Source organism: Nyctibius grandis, chromosome 5 (genome assembly GCF_013368605.1).
Source record: "Nyctibius grandis isolate bNycGra1 chromosome 5, bNycGra1.pri, whole genome shotgun sequence".
Lineage (NCBI taxonomy): Eukaryota > Metazoa > Chordata > Aves > Nyctibiiformes > Nyctibiidae > Nyctibius > Nyctibius grandis.
The window spans coordinates 37091440-37110434 of record NC_090662.1 but is presented as its reverse complement, the minus strand read 5'-3'; the positions used below and the strand labels follow the sequence as shown (position 1 = coordinate 37110434).

Sequence of the window (18995 nt, the reverse complement as noted above, 5' to 3'; positions counted from 1 at the left end):
GGCTGCATTTAGCATGTGATATTTATGAAAAATGTAATGATCCAGTCAGTGTGCCTGATTGCAAGTTGGCAGGTGAAGTGCCAGGAGTCTGCAGTTCTGGCCCCAGGTGTGCCAGCAATGTGCTACCTCCTCTGTGCTTGCTCCCTTCACTGCTGTGCCCCTTTGTCTCCTCAGCTGTGAAATGGAGCTATAAGATGCCTCAAGGAATATCTTTGGGAAGGGGAAAGTATTGCAAAACTGCAACATTTCTTGCACGGTGTTTTCCTCTCGAATCTGGGAATGAGCAAATGAATGTAAATGTGTATCTGCAGATGAGACTCTAACATGAAACTGCTGAAATCCCAGAGGTGAAGTCCTCTTTGTAACGTCAATTTGTGCAGATTCCTTTGGTCCATATAGAAATAGAGAATTGAGCACTTATTCATGTGTTTTTTAAAAGGCAGGAATTTTTCTAATAAGGGTGAAAATAGTCAGTCTTATATCCATGTAATAATCCTGTGTGAGACAGAGCTTCTAGTTGTGGGATGAGTAAGAATTAAATACAAATATACTGAAAAACAGAAACTGCTGTACCAGAATTGCACCTCCTAATTATCAAAGGGGTGATCATACAGAGATGCTCCCCTCTGTCAGACCCCAGTGAAAGGGCAAATCTTCAAAATTTAAACCTGTGACATTAATCTTACAACAAATAATTAAAAAACAATGAGCATTTCCCTTAGGAGTATGGTATGTTTTGAAACAGTGGTAGGAAAGCCCTGATATACTCCCTTCTTTTTTAACAGCAAGCACTTCTGCATCACCATCCCCTAGAAATTCAAAAGCAGCAAATTATTTTCTGCTAGCTTTGTAATTTTGCCAGATGCTGGACACCCACTGTGCATCCCTCGATCCCTGCACTCTTTTACCATTTGAAGGGAGACCGAAGGGCCAAGTGCTGGCATATAAAGGACATTATGCTGCCAAATTTTCCCAGTCTGCAACGGTTTCCCCTCTTAATGCTATTACAAAGAACAAACACAAACCCAACGATTCATACTGGTTTATCTAATTTGAGGAAAACTCTAATGAGTTCTGTTGTGTTTTGTTTGCAGAACAGAGTGTTCTGGCAGTCCCCACATGGTAGAGAGGACCCACAAGCAGACGGCACGGTGCTGTTTACCCTGAAGAAGCAAGTGTGTGTGTGCTGGAAAGCGCTGACCGCTCTAATGGATCGCATGGAGCTGCAAAAAGTCAACATCGAACTCGATGATCAGAGCAACAGTGGGGAAAGCCTCGAAGACAACTACGCAGAGCTGGTTGATTCGGAAAAGGCTGCAATTAGGAGGTAAGCATTTAAATGGGAAGGCTGTTCCGTTAAGGCTAGAAAGCAGTAATCAAAAAACAAGCTTCACTAATGGCATCTGGGACTCAAAACATTTCCTAGGTGATACATTGAAATTGGTGGGATTGTTTAGCTGGCGTTTTCCCACAGCACTGATCCTCCCTGCTCTGCGCCGTGGAGGATGGCGTGCCCAGCGCATCAGGGGCAGCCTGGGTCCCCCTTGCCAGCCACTGCCTGGAGTGACCTCTGCAGGCTCCCAGCCACGAGCACCCGCTTGGCAATTTCCAACCACTCCAGTCAGATACTATATGTGTAAATTGATACACTCTCAGGGCAGTGCAACCTGAGCACGCTGAGAGAGGGGAACGCTTTCCAGGGCAAGGTATGGAGGGCACAGTTCAGTGCTCCCACCGGGACAGCCCATCCTTAGGCATCTCCAGCAGGACCCACCATAGCACCAGTACCTGGGTGGCCTGAGAAACCAGCCATCAGCCTCCAGCTGTCAGCTTGCTGACCCCCCTCAGCACGTATCTCCAACAGGGCTGTTGCAAGGCACTTTGTTCCTCGGATGTGAAGTACGTGCTTAGCTTTAGCACATTGCTGGCAGTAAGGAATTGTTACTTTCCAACATCTGCAATCAGATATAATTAGAAGATTACTGGTTTTAAAACTAAATTCCAAGGCAAAGCAAAGATTTATTAAACATGCTATTGGACAGGAGAATCTTACAGGAGAAAAGAGGGCTTTTTCTGATTTTAGATACTCATTGCAATGACAAAGGAAAGTTCCCACTAATGACAAAAGACACTGCTTGAACATAATGTGTGTCATAAGCCTTATCTAATATTTTCTTATTGTTTCTTTGCATTCAGTCCATTTGCTAGTGATGATGCAGAAAGTCAGAAGTTCCTTACAAATGGATATCTGGGCAAAAAGAAATTGGAAGAATTTAATGAAGAATATGTAAGTTTTATTCATTTTCAAGGGTTATTGCAAAGTAAATCTTATTGAACTGAATATTTTTCCAAAAGTTTCAGTAAACAAAGTCACCCTGGAGCTTGATCAGTGTAATCTTGGCTTTGAAAGAGTAAACACATTTTCTAATAATTTGTGCAGCAAATTCTTTCTGTTGTCTTGCAAGCAAAACTGGGTCTTTCCTTCACAAATAATCAGAAAAATTCCTCAGATCATACTTGGACTTCAGTAGCACCCACATCATCTCACCCGAGATGCTCAGCCAGGGTGGGTCTGCACCCATTTTTCTGACAGGAGATTTGGTTCAGGGGAATTTTGTTGCTCCTATATCAAGGTGGAGCTGGAGCTTAGTGCATGCACGCTTGTGTTGTTTGTTTCCAGCATTGGTGTAAATGAATCCACACCCAGCTGCACTGCTTTAAAGAAAGGACGTTCATGTTTGGCTTTACAATGCTGAACATTACATGCTCAACATGCCTCCAACTCTTTAGACAACTCCATGTGCAAATGGAAGCACAGCACCACTTCCTGGGGTGTGCGTGTGGGTACCCCTGCTCAGGATTTAATTTTATTCAAAGTTTTCATTAACTTAGTGCAAAGAAAGGCATTGTGTTATTGGTCAAGTTACAGATTTTATTAGGATTGATCAGATAAAACCAAAAAATATTATTTTCCATTGCAAGCTAAAATTAAGAGCCATATTCTCCCCCTTTCTTTTCCACTTGATAGCAGACGTGACTCCCTCACACACAATTCCCCCTCTCCTAGTTTTTTGTCCTCTTCCACTCTCCTGCCTCCAGCCCGAGCCTCACAGCGCGTCCATCTCTTCTCTCCCAGACACACTTTTAGTTCCCCAAGAAAGCAGCACATCCTACTTGGAGAAAAATTCAATAATCTGTTGGATTAATTTTTTAAAAAATCTCAATTTTTTAAATCAATAATTGGGAAATCTGTTAGATAACAGCACATATTTCTACAGAGGCTGGCCAAGACAGCCAGTTTTGACTACGTCACCTCAGTCTCCTGTCAGGGATGCAGCCCTCCTCCCCACAGAGACAAAGGGAGAGTGGGAATAGGCAAACACCTACCAGCACAGCTGGCTTTGGGGGTAGGAGAGACTCCTTGTGGTGGCAAGTGCCTGTGGGCTCAGGAACCTTGACAAAGCTGCACCTCTAACGATCGAGGGAGTAATACAAGGAGAACAAGTAATGAGGACAATTAGTCTGTTGTGCTCAGTAAAACACAAATTAATTGCCAATTTCTGTTCTTGCTCCCGACAGCACCGGGGCAGAGCTTCCTTCGGAATGTCCTCGTTCAACCTCAGCAACGCCATTATGGGCAGCGGCATCTTAGGGCTCTCCTATGCCATGGCCAACACAGGAATTATCCTTTTCGTGTAAGTAGGTAGAAAGAAAAGCAAATAGAATATAAGCAGTGAGCTGGAGTTAAAGTTTTTGTGGTTAGAGAGGTACGTTAAGCTTGTTTTGTTAGCTGAAAAGTTTTGTAAGATCATCTGTAATGAAAACATTTTAGTTGCACCGCAAGGAACCACCCACTGCTGACAAACCATTTTTTTTTAAAATTTTAGCCCTGTTTTGCATCAGGAACACAACTGTGAATTGATACTGTGCAGTCAAAAACCAGAGGAGAAGAACTGGTCCTAAAATAACAGCAGCAGTCTTGCTGGTTCAGTATAGGAATTCAACAAGGGAAATAAATCACCCATAAAGTATATGTTTACATCATCCCAACTATCTAATCACTATGAAGAAATGGAAGAAGAATATTTGATATAAGTCTGAAATAGCAGTACGCTTTGAGTGCAAAGGCATTCACAGACTTATTCAGATTTAATGTTGCTCCCTCGAGTCTATTTGCACTCAATGTGCACAGATGACAGCAATGGTATGTGGCTGACATACAGTATATTTACAAAACAGGTTTTGATAGGCAGTAACAGATAGCCATGTGAAGTTTTTTAATCTATGGCTAACCTTGTAAAATGAAACAGACTGTACAAAAAAAAAAAGTTGTTTTTCTTTTTTTAATAACTGGTTTTAATTTAAACTGAAGCCTTATTTTTAGTCACTTATGAGGCTGGAATAAAGCATGTCCTGTACGACAATAGGCCATTGTTTTACATTACTGAAATCTAACAAGCCTTTAAATCAGGTTGCGTGGCTATCTTTATATGGCTTCTTTTTTCTGGAGATTGTGTAACTATGACAGCAACAGCATTTGAAATGCTGCGTGTAACTTCCAGTTGCTAAGAAACACCTCCTGTTTTGTCAGTAGAATTTTTAACTGAAAATTAATGGTAGATGCAAATGCTGTCCTGGATAAGTACTTCCCAGCACCTGCGCTCAGATATAGTATTTGCAGATACAAAAAATGGAAGCCAGTTATAAAATTTACTGCATTAGAGTCTGAAAAATGTAGGATTTTTTTTTCTCCAACTTTCTCTGAGCACTTGTACTAACTAGTATGGCCATAATTTATCACTGGAAAGAAAACTGTGATACATCAAGCCTCACTAGGGGAAAAACAAACATTATCTTTCTAATATCTTTAATTTTAAGGCTCTGTTCAATTCACACAGTGGCTAAAAAAATCTGATATGAGCCTAATGACATTAGCTCTGTTGGCAGTGCTAAATGCAGGGAGTATGCTAAAGCAACCCTTATGGAGTGTTAAACATCAAAACCAAAGGATGTCTCCACCCACAGCTCATTTTCTTTTCTGTCTTACTTCCATACTTTCTGCATAAGAACATTCTCCCTTCTGGTAGAGGAAGGAGTTTTATTTAAAAGTATAAAACTGTGTGGGGATATTGTTACCCCCATGGCATGCATCCACTTGCTGGAGGTTCCTCTGTTTTCACAGATCATTACATTAATATTAGCGGGAGCAGAAAAATCCCATCTACTAAATGGAAACTGCTGGACATTAATTCTAATTTAGACGATGCTGCATCATCATCTAATTTTTGTAATTTACTGTTCTCATGTTGCCTAAGCACTTTCATGCTGGAAGATGTTCTACAGGGTGAAGGCAAAAGGAGGGCTCCTAAAACTCAGAAGTTCTCCAGAAGTTCCCATTACATCCTCCTCTCCTGTGGGGGAGGTTTGCAATGGCACAGAGCACACACTGGAGCATCACTTCTGCTGCCTCGCACGATTTAGCAAGTGCAACCAGGGTGGCTTTAGTTTACCACACCTCATGTGTCAGGACACAGAGACCACATCTCTGAACAGCAGCTACATGGGTGCCCCTGACCAAGGAAGGATGCCATTTGGCAGGATACACTGCGACCTCAGACATGATCTTCCCTTACCATATTGCATGAGCCCACAGCATGAGAGATGACCCCTGCTCACATGAAGTCTGTAGCACAGGCTGTGTCTCGTTGAGAAAGAAACTTCAGAGAAAACTGCGATGGTCTGGTGGCCATCACCTGGCCCCAGGGCCTATGTCTCCTCTTAGACTGTAACTCATTTACAAACTTGTCTGTCAGTGTCTCCCATATCTATACCAAACTGTGTGTTCAGTGGAGTGGCAAGGTGTAGGCACAACCTACTGTCCAGCCATGGAGTAAGGCACATCTATATTTCCTGGCTCTGTCATGTTATCATTGCGTCCCCTTCTGCACCAACACTTGTGCAGGCTGATGACAAGACAGTTATGCTAATAAGATATGCTGCCCATGGTGTTGTGCCCTGAAAATGTCATACAAAGCTACATTTTTCGCCAGCAGTTCACAAGGGGAAGATAGCTGAAAATCACATAGGATGCAAATGTTGTGTGGAATGAACACGGCAGCAATCAGAATTAATGAATTCAGGCACCAGTGCTTTCAAGCAGACTAGGCTAGAAGAGCATTCTGCAAGAGCAGGTTTTCCAGTGTCATGCCATGCTTTAGCATTATGCAGGATTTCTAATGTACTTTGCAAAGCAGGCATCTCAAGCTAAACTCCACAACTTCACGATGACATACCAGAAGTCAAAAGTAGTGACTAGCCAGGAGCTGGCAGTGAAGTTGTCACAATCATGGTTTGGGGTTGGTTTTTGATAGCTCTGAGTAAGGAGAGAGATTAAAATGAGAGGTCAGTGAGCAGGTAAGAGACCAAAGACCCACCTCTTGCATAGAAATCTGTTTATTTTAGTAGGGTCTTGTTAAGATGTAAGATTCTGTCCTTGTGGAGTAACACAGAATTGGCTCTTACCTGGACTTAAACAAGCCTTGAGGGGCTTTTGGAGTGTATAAGGTGCAACTGCACTCACAAGTAAGCTACAGTTGACACTTACCTCTGCATTTAGAACTGGGAGTCCAAAGCACAAACTTGCTGAAAACTGTTTACACATTGAACTTCATGAGAATGAGCAAGTGTATGCTTAAATCAACTGTCTCTGATGTCCTGCTTAGGATTCTGATTTCTGCTTTGCCTTGCAGAGTTTTGCTGCTCAGCGTAGCAATACTGTCACTCTACTCGGTCCACCTCTTACTGAAGATATCAAAAGAAGGAGGTATGAGGATCAGGCTGTGACTAAGACTCCCTACTGCATGCGTGTATTTTGCCCTGGAATGTAATTCATCAAATGTCTCCAATGCAATGGCCCATGTTTCTTTTTTGTTTTGTTTTGTTTTTTTCAGGATCACTAATATACGAAAAACTGGGAGAAAAGGCATTTGGCTGGCCTGGGAAGTGTGGTGTTTTCATTTCGGTTACAATGCAGAACATTGGAGGTAAGGGGCAGAAGTTTTCTAACTTCTGATGCTTTTCTATAGAACACAAGTGCTTTGTCTCCTCTGTCTGGCTAAATGGCATAAGAGATGAGCCAGGTACAGTATACAGTAGATTGTAATAAGGAAGAACAGGAGGAATTCATCTTGCTTTGTTTCAGCTATCTAACACTTCAGTGTCTGGTGAAAGTAAGTTGCCTGGGATCTCTCCATGACCACTGGAGAGCCTTCAATGATGGCTAAAATGGCTTGGATGACTGTCCTCAAGGAGTTGGCCATTTCTTTTCATTGAATACAGATCAGACTAGACATCATCTGCTTCAACTTAGAAAAGATTAATCTGGCCTAAAAGGAACAGCACATGGTTCTGACTTCTCCATAAAAGAAAGGCTCTTTAGTAGTTCATTTTCCAAATGAATTCTCTCCTTGAAATGACTGTTGGCTGTGATCTCTCTAAGATGCTGAGTGTTTAAGAGTGATTGTTGAAAGTATTCATCCACAGAGATACTTCCTGTGAAATACCTGTCAAGTAACCTCCATCCGCTCAGAACAGGAGACTGTTTACTTACCGATATTAGTAGGGGTAGGACTGCACATTCATGCAACCAAAACTTATTTCCTTTTTCTACCTGGAAGAAGCCTAAAGCAGACTGAAGAACACCATATCTGAAAGCTCAGGGAGTTTGTAATTTTTTCCACATTTCTTAAGAAGAGGCAGTTGAAATATAAATTAAATGCATCATTGGTCAATTAAATGTATGTAGATTTTTTTGTGATCTCTCTTGGAACTTGGTATGTCTTGCAAATCTCCATCAACAGATCATTACTGTCCTTTTAGAGCAACTCTGCTACCCAAACAGAGGTGGTTCACATCTCTCTACTGCATGATACTTTTTGATTACGTTCATAAAAGATCCTATTCCATGGTCTTCCTTTCCTTCCTCAAGCCTGGATATCAAATGTGGTTGAATTCAGGAAGGCAGTATGCTTCCCAGCTAGAGAGGAATAGCTGTTCCTCTAGTCCTCTTGTCTAGATCGATCCGTAGGTCTCCAGAGACCTCTCTGTGGCCAATGTAAAATAACTGAAAAAAGCACACCTTCTGGCAGTACATTTAAAATTAGATGTATAGGAAGTCCACCCTCCCATCAGGAATCTTGACAACTAGGGTGTTTTTTTGTATATATGGAGTAGAATATTGGAAGAAAGAATCTGAAAATAGAAGGGATAAGGTAGATTAAGAGATTTAGAGGCAGTAACCAACTAAAGTTACTACAGAATGTGGATGGACAGTATCAATTGGAAAAACAACATTTACAACAGAAAGCAAAGGAAAAGTTAAGAGTGTAAATTTCATCAGAACAGTTATTTGAGCATGTTGTTAATTCAGTAATAACTGTGTTGTATTCTAACACTGAATGATAGATGTCATTCAGGACATGCTCGTAACAATATTAACTGGCTGGATGGCCGAGCCCAGAGAGTGGTGGTGAATGGGGCAAAGTCCAACTGGCGGCCGGTCACTAGCGGTGTTCCCCAGGGCTCAGTTCTGGGGCCGGTGCTGTTCAATATCTTTATAGATGATCTAGACGTAGGGATTGAGTGCACCCTCAGCAAATTTGCAGATGACACCAAGCTGGGTGGAGTGTCGATCTGCTGGAGGGTAGGAAGGCCTACAGAGGGATTCTGGACAGGTTAGATAGATGGGCCGAGACCAACAGCATAAGGTTCAACAAGAACAAGTGCTGGGTCTTACACTTTGGCCACAACAACCCCATGCAGTGCTACAGGCTGGGGGAAGAGTGGTTAGAAAGCGGCCCGGTGGAAAGAGACCTGAGGGTGCTGATCGACAGCCGGCTAAACATGAGCCAGCAGTGTGCCCAGGTGGCCAAGAAGGCCAATGGCATCCTGGCCTCTATTAGGAAAAGTGTAGCCAGCCGGTCTAGGGAAGTGATCGTCCCTCTGTGCTCGGCACTGGTGAGGCCGCACCTTGAATACTGTGTCGAATTCTGGCCCTGCACTTCAAGAAAGATGTTGAGGTGTTGAGCGAGTCCAGAGGAGGGTGACCAAGCTGGTGAAGGGTCTGGAGGGATCTGACCTACGAGGAACGGCTGAGGGAGCTGGGGTTGTTTAGCCTGGAGAAGAGGAGACTCCGAGGTGACCTTATTGCAGTCTACAACTACCTGAAGGGAGGTTGTAGTGAAGTGGGAGTTGGCCTCTTCTCCCGGGCAGCTAGCGATAGGACAAGAGGACACAGCCTCAAGCTTCGCCAGGGGAGGTTCAGGTTGGACATTAGGAAGAATTTCTTTTCAGAAAGGGTTATTAGACATTGGAATGGGCTGCCCAGGGAGGTGGTGGAGTCACCATCTCTGGATGTGTTTAAGAAAAGACTGGACATGGCACTTAGTGCCATGGTCTAGTTGACGTGGTGGTGTCAGGGCAACGGTTGGACTCGATGATCCCTGAGGTCTCTTCCAACCTGGTTGATTCTGTGATTCTGTAATATCAAGGGAACATAACGTCTATTTAGTCTCACTGCTATTTGAACAAAACTCATTTCTCTATTTTAGCAAAAGCTGATTTCCCAAATCTATATGCTTTTCCTGCAGCACTGATGTTATTTAAAACAAATTCTTTTTGTTGAAACTACACTGTTTTCTCTGAAGGTCTTTGTTTGTTTTTTTCAGCAATGTCAAGCTACCTCTTTATTATTAAATATGAACTTCCTGAAGTGATCAGAGCATTTATGAAACTTGAGGAGAGTTCTGGGTAGGTAACCTTTGCCCAACTTGAACCTCGGAAGAAAATTTTTCACTTTGATGTCAATGATAATGATTATTATTTTTTATTCCTCCTCTTTAGAGAATGGTACCTAAATGGGAACTACCTCGTCATACTCGTAACTGTTGGGATTATTCTTCCTCTCTCCCTTCTGAAGAGTTTAGGTGAGCTTAACGCCCCACTTAACTTCATTTCTTTTTTTCTATTAGGATTGTGAATTTTTATGTAGTGAACTGTGCTTTTTTTTTCTTGCTGCACAGGTTATCTTGGTTACACGAGTGGTTTTTCGCTGACCTGTATGGTTTTCTTTGTCAGTGTGGTAGGTGACTGTTTAGGTATTGTCTCTAAGCAAATACAGAGCCTGTAAACTGTGCAATGCTGTTATATTTCTTACTATGAAAATTTAATGTGGATGTTAGAATAGCACCTGCAAGTGAACGAAATTAACAAGTGCATTGCTGAATGAAGCCAGAATAAAAAAGATCAGCCTAAAAAACAACACTTGAGAATAAAAAATGAAGCAGGACAACAGTAGAGGCAGAGTAACAACAAATACTTGCAGGAGAAGTCGAAGTGGTAGCACTTGGTTTCTTGCTCCCTCTCTTTCCCCTCTCTCTCTGTGTGTCTGTTTATATTTCTGTTGGCTAACCCTGGATGTAAGTGTAATCTCCTATGGTGGTACTCTTTTGATGACATTGTCTACTCTTTTGTAGGTAATCTTCAAGAAATCCCAAATACCCTGTCCCCTCCCCATCATGGACCATGGGGTTGAAAACTGGACCACCACCAACAACACAGTGCCAATGCACCTGATCATGTTACCAAATGAGTCTCTCAGTTCTGGTGTGAATTTCATGATGGACAACACAGCTGGACACTTGCCAGGCCTTGAGGAGCCAAAAGATACCTCCCTCAAAAGTGGTGTAGAATATGAAGCACACAGCGACAAGAGTGACATGTGTCAGCCAAAATTCTTTGTGTTCAACTCACGGGTAAGGGAGATTCTGTAGAATTTGTCTTTAGCCATTCGTACCACAGCTAAACTGCTGCCTGCCAAAAGTCAGAGGTACAGCAGTGACCATTCTTACTAATGGGAGCTTTATTTTACAGACTGCCTATGCAATACCCATCCTGGCATTTGCATTCGTATGCCACCCTGAGGTGCTACCAATATACAGTGAACTGAAAGAGTAAGGTTCTTAAATTTTGTCCCATACTTCCAGTTAACCATAGCTAGAGATCACTTTCCACATGTTCTGCCTTGATTGCTGGTGTGTAGACACCCACCTGTTAATGATCTATTGCTTTCCATAGTAAGCAGATACTGGCTTTGCTTTGACCTAATAGTCAGATATTGGTGACAGATAACCACTGTTGAGAGAGCCACATTGATCGATATTTACTTAGGAAAGGAGGAATCTGGACAGTCCTTCAAATGATATGGAATATACTGGGGAATTTGGTTGCACTGAAACAGATAATTCTGGTTTCTAATAATATCTTAAAGAGTTCTGTGTTTGGGTCAGCTGCTGCTTACTCTTAAGGTTTCTTGGGATGCCATTGGTTTGGGTGTCTTACATAGGCTCTTCACCCAGCCTGTTTTGCTTATCAAATATCAAAAATCAAATACACTCGTTTAAATCAGCAGAGTTGACAGTTGGGAAGGGCTAAGAAAATGCATTTGTTAAACAGCCAGAATTACATTACAGGAGGTTTTCCTGCAAAACTCAAGGAAGCCAAGACCCATTACCTCCTATTTCAGCAGGGGTAACCTCAGAAGAATTAAAAATTCTCAGATGACTTGTGAACATGCTTCCAGGTCCTATAAGCTGAAGATTTTCTTACACCAAATCTTTAACTAAAGGATTTCTAAAGAAAGGATTTGACGTGCAGGAAGTTGTTGAACCTGCAGAACAGCCCTGTATAGATATAAGGGTATGTTCATATAGAGCTGACTGAAAGCTCTTGTCTACTATTATTACCAGCCCTGTAATTTTAGCCACTCCATTTTTTTATTTAAAATACACCATTGGAGATTGATAGTATATAATTACTGATATGCAAGATAATGTGGCACATTGATATATTGTCACTAAGTAAGCAGTAGAAATGGAGTTTCAATACATTTTTATAAGTCTGTGCTGTTCTCCACAGAGCTGCAAAGCTTGAAGAGCTCTGTATAATCAATATAGTCGCTATGAACTTACTAGCCAGTGAGGGGATGTTTGTAGAGCTATGACTCTTCAGAGTACTTCGTGTACAAGTAGAGACTTAATAAGAATAGCACTGTTACTCTCTTTCTCTCCTACTTCAGTCGCTCCCGAAAGCGGATGCAGAATGTCTCAAATATCTCCATCACTGGCATGCTTATCATGTATCTTCTGGCTGCCCTCTTTGGATACCTTACCTTCTATGGTAGGTCAAATGCAGAATTTTCTGCGGAATTTTCCCTCTCATTTTAAAGCAGGTGAGATGGTTCTATCACACTGAGGCTCAAGTTCATCTACTTTCTGTGGGCCTGAATCCAGGTGTAAGCATTATTCAAACATAACACGCAGTATGTAACCTCCTGAATAATCAGTGGGACTTATCCAGCTGTCAGGCCACAAGCTCTTCACCTGTGAGAGACTCAGAGGCGCCTACTAGGGGGGCCAGTTGTGTATCTCCTGTTTTTATGAACTCAGGCAAGCTGCTGTAAACTTAGCTCTTGGCAAAGGCCAAGAGTGACCGTACTAAAAATACTCTAGTGCTCCACAGTTTTACATGACACTATTAAGTGCTACCCACCCTGGCTCTAATGCCTCTAATTCAGCTTCACCTATGCCGAAAAACAGGTGCAAATCATTCTAGTGTAAAAAAAATATGGATGAGAGAGACTAACCGGTAGGTAAACAAAGTAGCCCCTGTATTAGCACACCATTTTATGCAAACACCACCTCTTTTCACCTCGTTAGTTCCTCTGTTACAGCAGAGAAGTGAATGATGCAGCACAATCTGCTCTCTATCACTGGGGCAAGAGGGCTCTGTCTGAGAGCTGGGACACCTGGGTGGAGGTCGAAGGGAGCTGTTCTCAGTTCAGTGAGTTGTTTCCTATTTCGCATCAGATAAATTATTTTTACCTCAGGTTCCACATCCACTTAATGACTTTGAGAGAGTAATTTGAGGTAGTTGAGTACAAAGCATCACCTCAGAGCTGTATTACCCTCGTCGTCTCTGAATGATGGACTTGTATCAGTTGTGCTGGGAAAATTCTTCTTTTGTGCCTGGCCCATAACATATATCTGATGACAGCAGCTGGGCCAAAGCTAATATTATCTGGCTGCAGTATAAAGATCCTTTTGCATGTGCAGATATTGCTTAAGTAAGTGATTTAACTCCTTTCTCTTTCCTTTTCATAGGAGAAGTTGAAGATGAGCTACTTCATACATACACCAAAGTGTACACCTTCGACACCCTCTTGCTGTCAGTTCGCCTGGCAGTGCTGGTGGCTGTAACCCTGACCGTACCCATTGTCCTTTTCCCTGTAAGTAACAAAGCTGCTGAAGCTGAAATCAGGGCTAGCCCATGTACACTGACTGTATGTTCTCAGACTTTAACATTGAAGAAAAGTAAGCCTGAGTTTTTATTTGGGAGGATCTGTTTTCTCATATGCAGTTTGACCAGAGCAAGGACCTTAGGTAGATATGGTTGCAAACTTTGAAAGACTGAAATAAATCAGTCTTTATAAATAAATCAGAAATAAATCAGGAACAATGGCATTGTGTCTCTCTGGCTCTCTCTGTACTATATTTACCAGAGCAGCAGCCTAAGTACCGAAGACTTGGGGATATAGAGAAACCACTTATGAGATTTCCTAATACAGCCATAGGCATCTACTGCAGCATACAAACTCAAGACAGACACATGCAGCTCAGGCCACGTGCTGTGCAGGACTGCCAGACCTGGCTGCCAAGGTAGAGGGGCAGAGGCCCTGTACACATCTTACATGCTTGAGTCTGTGGACAGGGAAGGAATCTAAGTGCCAGAAAACAGAGGTAGTCAAGACTCAGCCACGTAGTCAGATGTCTGAGCAAAGTTTGGAGCTTCTAGGTGCTGTTCAAAGGGAAAAACGCAATATTCACAGTAGCAGGGACAGAAAGACACAGCTAAACTAACCACTCTGCAGAGGGACTGACCCTCCTCAGGGATCAACTGCCACCTGAAGAGCAGACCTCCAGGCTCCTGAATGTACAGGACTGTCCCTCGTGCCTTCCCTGAGCTGCTACACAGCAGGGGAGAAAATAGTTGAACCTGGTCATTAAGTTTTGGGAGGCTGGTGTGCCATTTTTATGGCACGTACAAGCCCAGCATCACACTGCCAGCGGGCTCCCAGCAATCTGCGTCACATCATAGTGTTCCCATCTGATGAGAGCAGTAACCCTGGGGTCCTGTTGCTCCGTTGTCCTGGATGCAGACACGAGCTCTGTGTAGGTGCTGTTTCCAGGCTTGCTGACAAACACCTAAGAGCAGTGATCACCATTCAGGGTTGTCTACAAAAAAAAAAATAGAGTTCTGGTATAAAGCACCCAGAGTGATCAGTCCCTCCAACTTGGAGCACTCTGGTGTTTTGCCTTAAATGTTGTGTTTAAACCAGTGACTAAATGCTTAAATTAGTCTTAACTAGCTGATCATTCTTCATGGGAAAACAAGCTAAGGGCATTGCAAAAGCCTCTATCTGTCAGATATAGCATTTTCCATTTTTAGCTTTCTGTATAATCATTTCTATATCTGAATAGTGTGCAAAGTCTTAGCAGTTACACACCACAGCACTAATTGCTCTATTAAAAGAACTCCTGAGAAAATATCATTTGCTTGTAAGCCAGCATATCAAACAATTTTATATTGCCTATCAGGACAGCCAGCTCAGCAGGTATAATTACTCCAAATAAGTATTATAGTTGTATTAACTACTTATTTATGAACTACCACATTTGTATTTTCTTAAGGTGATCAGAGCTTATTCTTTAAAAAAAAAAAAAAAGAAATCGTTGCACTGCTTAAAAAGATAAATATAGATCTATGTGCCATCAGTCACTGTAAAACTTCAGCTTGATAGCTTCATTTTAAGGACTACATCACAGCAGGAATAATGCACAAGGTGCTGACAATAAGCAAACAGGAATGCAGGCAGCAGTTCTTTGGCGGAATAAAGCTGTTTTACACCAACTCAGGGGCTGGACAAAATTTTTGCAATCTGCCTCCCTCTTCCTAATATTGGCTGACATCAACCTGAAAAACATAAAATGCAAAATTCATGCTGTCTTTTCAAATTATGTGCTCCAAGTCTGACAGAACCCCATACGTTCATTGAACTGCCAAACTCATCCAGAAACAGCTGGCTGTTAATTCAAAACAACCAAACAGAAGTGGGTTATGAGCTTTTTTCAGTGTAAAAACACTTTTGTTCAACTTCTACATTTCAAATCTTTTAAGTTAATCACAGTACTTCAGAGTAACACTATCTCGTGCCACAAAAGCGATTTGCTCTTGACCTTTTTCCTAGTTACCATCTTTGCTGATGAAAAAGCAGAAAACTCTATGTTGTGTGAGCAAGTCAGCAGAGCAAAAAGGATCCTCTGCAATAGCTTTTAGGATTATAATTTCCAAGGGCATTGAAAAATATGTTTTTGTTTTGAGATATGTATATATTTATAATATATTTGAATATATACATATTTGAGATGTATATGTTTAAATATATCTATATATGTAATGGAAGTAAAACAACAGCTTGCTCTTTCTCTCACAAAAGTAAATGACAGAACTCCTGTGGGATTTTCAGAGGGATCAGGTTCAGGAATACAGGAACTCATATGTCATCCATACATTTTTTGCCTGCTGATTAGTATTCATAGTGGGGGTTTCTTTGGTTTTTTTTTTTTGCTGATATTAGCATCTTTCAGTTGAACAGATTTCATGTCCCTGATTTTACACCCTATTTACTTGACTTTCTTCTACACTGCAAATATTTGAGCTTCTGCATTAAATTTTGACCCCAGTTCTCAAATACCTACAGCAGAGTGAGATTACATTAAGGGAATCAAAGACTGAAAACACATTTCTTCAGTCAGGATTTCTCACAGCAAAAGTAACTAGCATAGATCATTTTTAAAAGTGAAAAGCAAAGATAATTTAATTGCTGTTTTACTTTCCCTGCTGGTTTTCCTCTTACAGATCCGTTCATCTATCAGTGCATTGCTGTTTCCCAAAAGGCCATTCAGCTGGATAAGACATTTCCTGATTGCAGCAGTAATTCTTGCTTTGAATAACTTGCTTGTAATTTTTGTCCCGACTATTAAAGACATCTTCGGATTTATTGGTAGGTGTCATAAATACTTTTTGTTTACTCTGTTAATCCTTTCTACAACATATTTACATTCCTGGACTGAATGACAGTCTCAGTTTGGGTCTTACAGTAGAGTAATATATACACAGGTTAAAGTTAAAAGGGAAACAAAAATTCCCAAACAGCTGATAGACAAAGCTAAACACTACCCAGCTTTGTTGCTACCTTGCATGAGGCACAAGGAATCTAAAAATCCCAGTATAAAAACTGATAAGGAATTCCCATTTGGACAAAAAGGACATTTAGTGCATGTGGAGGAGAGGGAAATCACCTTTGGTTTTCCAACATCTATAGCCTGGACAAAAAGTATTGACTTCCAAACTGTGATGTTAGAAAAAGGAGAAAAGTGACACATTTCTTTTGACATTCACAGTTCTCTCCCTACCTCTTTCTTTTGGTCAGTTTTGGCCTCTGACCAAAGAGGTCCACGAAGAGGCTCAGTGCTCTGAGTTGCTTGAGGACTCATGGATGCAGATGCCCTTGAGAAAGACACCTCCATGGGGTTTCTGCCTTTTTCACATTTTATATTCCACACAGGCAACCGGTTTGCTCCTCCCTGACTTTTGCATCTGGGCTGCCTCGCTGGGCTCTGGGGAGAGGAGAGGAGTAGGCACTTCCAGCGCACAGGTCATCCACCCTCTTTTCAACACCTGCTTTCCAGGGTCATCACACCCTGGGAGTGCCTGTTTGTCCTCACTTCATTAGCTTACATGCAGACATCCATAACGCAGGCAGCCACACCAGTCTGAACAAAACCTGTTGGTGTCGAGTGCCTCTTTGGGTCCGGAGCACTCAAATAAGTGTTTGGACATCTACAGGTCTGCATGAATGCTGTCTACAGAGAGAGCCCTTTATGCAGCTGGGCTTGGAAGAGCTTTGTTGCCTCCCCACACGCTCTCTTTTGCAGGTGCACCGTGTTGCTTATGTGTCAGACAGCACGGTACTCAGCTCTGTTTTCTCTTACAGGTGCCTCTTCAGCTACAATGCTGATTTTCATCCTTCCTGCTGCCTTCTACTTGCGGCTCGTTGAGAAGGAGCCCCTGAGGTCTCCCCAGAAGATTGGGGTAAGGCAGCTGGCAGCAATTGCAAAAGGAAGGATGGGAGGGTGTGTGCTTTCTGCTGGTCACAAATACTCAGACCTTTGACTTGCAACGTCTGGCAGTTGCTCATAAATGGTAGTGTCTCACTCAAAATACGGGTCGGGCAGTGTGATTCACCTTAGCGTGGAGAGCCAGGCTTCACAAGCCAAAGCCTTCAGCACCCTGCTGCTACTGATACACAACAGTAAGTGTTTCGGTTAAAGTGTATCTCAAATCACTAGAAAAGGGCATTTATTTAATCCAATCTAACCTCTAGTTAACACTTGCAGTTGCACAAATAACACCAAGACAGTGTATAAGGAGCTGTTGGTTCATGCTAGAAGGCCAGCTGTGGATTAACAAGAAGATTTGAGGTCAAGGTTAAGAAGGAAGTTGTACTGCAGAGATAATTAAGTAATAGTGAGTTCCTCACTGAGATAGATCCATACACCTACAGGAGACATATATGAAGGTCTATCGTTTATACACAGTATGTGCTTATACATTGTTCTGGACTGCTGCAGCAGTACCTTTCATCCTGAACAGCAATAGCTATCTGCACATTTAACAATATCACCAAGGAGATGTCCTTTAAAAATTTAATCAGAAAAGTTATTGATGAAGTATATAAGCAGGCACATCATGTAAACAGATGTACATATATACATCTATATACATGTTCACAAAAAACATGGAAGTGGAAGTTCAACCAATACATACTGCTAGTATAAAAGAAAAATGTTATCATAAAGTGATTTCTGACTATGACTTTTGGAGCTGATATTATAGAGAGACTGTGAATATTTGTTCATGTTTCTTTGTTCAGTCTTCATGTTGCTGTGTGTTAGGCACATCTAGAATTTCACAGCCTGCACTGAGATCACATACAATATTCATCTTTGTGTTGCAAGGCAGAATATTGGTAAGTGTGGACAGACTACAGTAAACCAAAGCCCCACTAAAGCAAAGGGTGACTCTAAGCATCTGGATCACTTGAATATATACAGAAATGCCTTCAGAGAAGGGAGATGGGCTTACCTGTTTGTCTAGTAAGGATGAAAAGGATTAACTCTGAAGGTGTTCTTGATATCAGAGACAATGATCATTCATTGAAAATTGGTCAGTTTTTAAAGAAAAAAACTTCCTCTGTTATATTTTGTATTATTGTTCACAGAAATGAAGTGGGCTTTTTTCAGATCTAGTTTTGTAAAGCTTGGCTCTCTTAGACTGAAATTCACACAGGCCTAACTGATTCACGTAGCCCTGTATGACAGTACTTGGGCTTTATTCACAGAGAATGACCCAAACTCAGGCACTGGGTGTTACATAAATGCGGTTCCAGTGGGACAGTCTGTGAACCACAGTCTGCTCAGTCACTTGTTTATTAATAAAATTTCATTTTCCAATTGCAGGCTTTAATTTTTCTCATACTTGGCATAATCTTCATGATTGTGAGTATGACTCTTATTGTAATGGACTGGATTTACAATCCCCCACGTTCCAGACATCATTAACCTGTGGAGACAACCAAGTGTTTTTTGTAACATAAATATTTGTATTGTGTGCTTCGAAGGACACCTAAACGGGACTGTTATTCCTAGCTAGTAACTGCAGTATTTTGAAGACAGTTTCTGGTAAGGTCACTAGAACCCAATGGGGTCCATGTCATCCATTTCACTAAGGATCATTATTTATGCATTAGGAACCTGAGC

General features: G+C 41.8%; 1 protein-coding gene across 1 annotated transcript; it reads left to right on the top strand.

The window, feature by feature from the left end:
- The first annotated feature begins 1189 nt into the window (after positions 1 to 1189).
- SLC38A4 (solute carrier family 38 member 4) lies at positions 1190 to 18797 on the top strand. The gene is made up of 15 exons (XM_068400747.1): positions 1190 to 1327; positions 2197 to 2287; positions 3580 to 3695; positions 6750 to 6823; positions 6951 to 7043; positions 9726 to 9807; positions 9901 to 9983; positions 10080 to 10138; positions 10533 to 10811; positions 10930 to 11009; positions 12134 to 12234; positions 13218 to 13342; positions 16033 to 16177; positions 17171 to 17268; positions 18696 to 18797. The coding sequence occupies exons 1-15, from the start codon at positions 1209 to 1211 to the stop codon at positions 18795 to 18797; spliced, it is 1647 nt and encodes a 548-aa protein (XP_068256848.1). The 5' UTR covers positions 1190 to 1208.
- Positions 18798 to 18995: the final 198 nt, after the last annotated feature.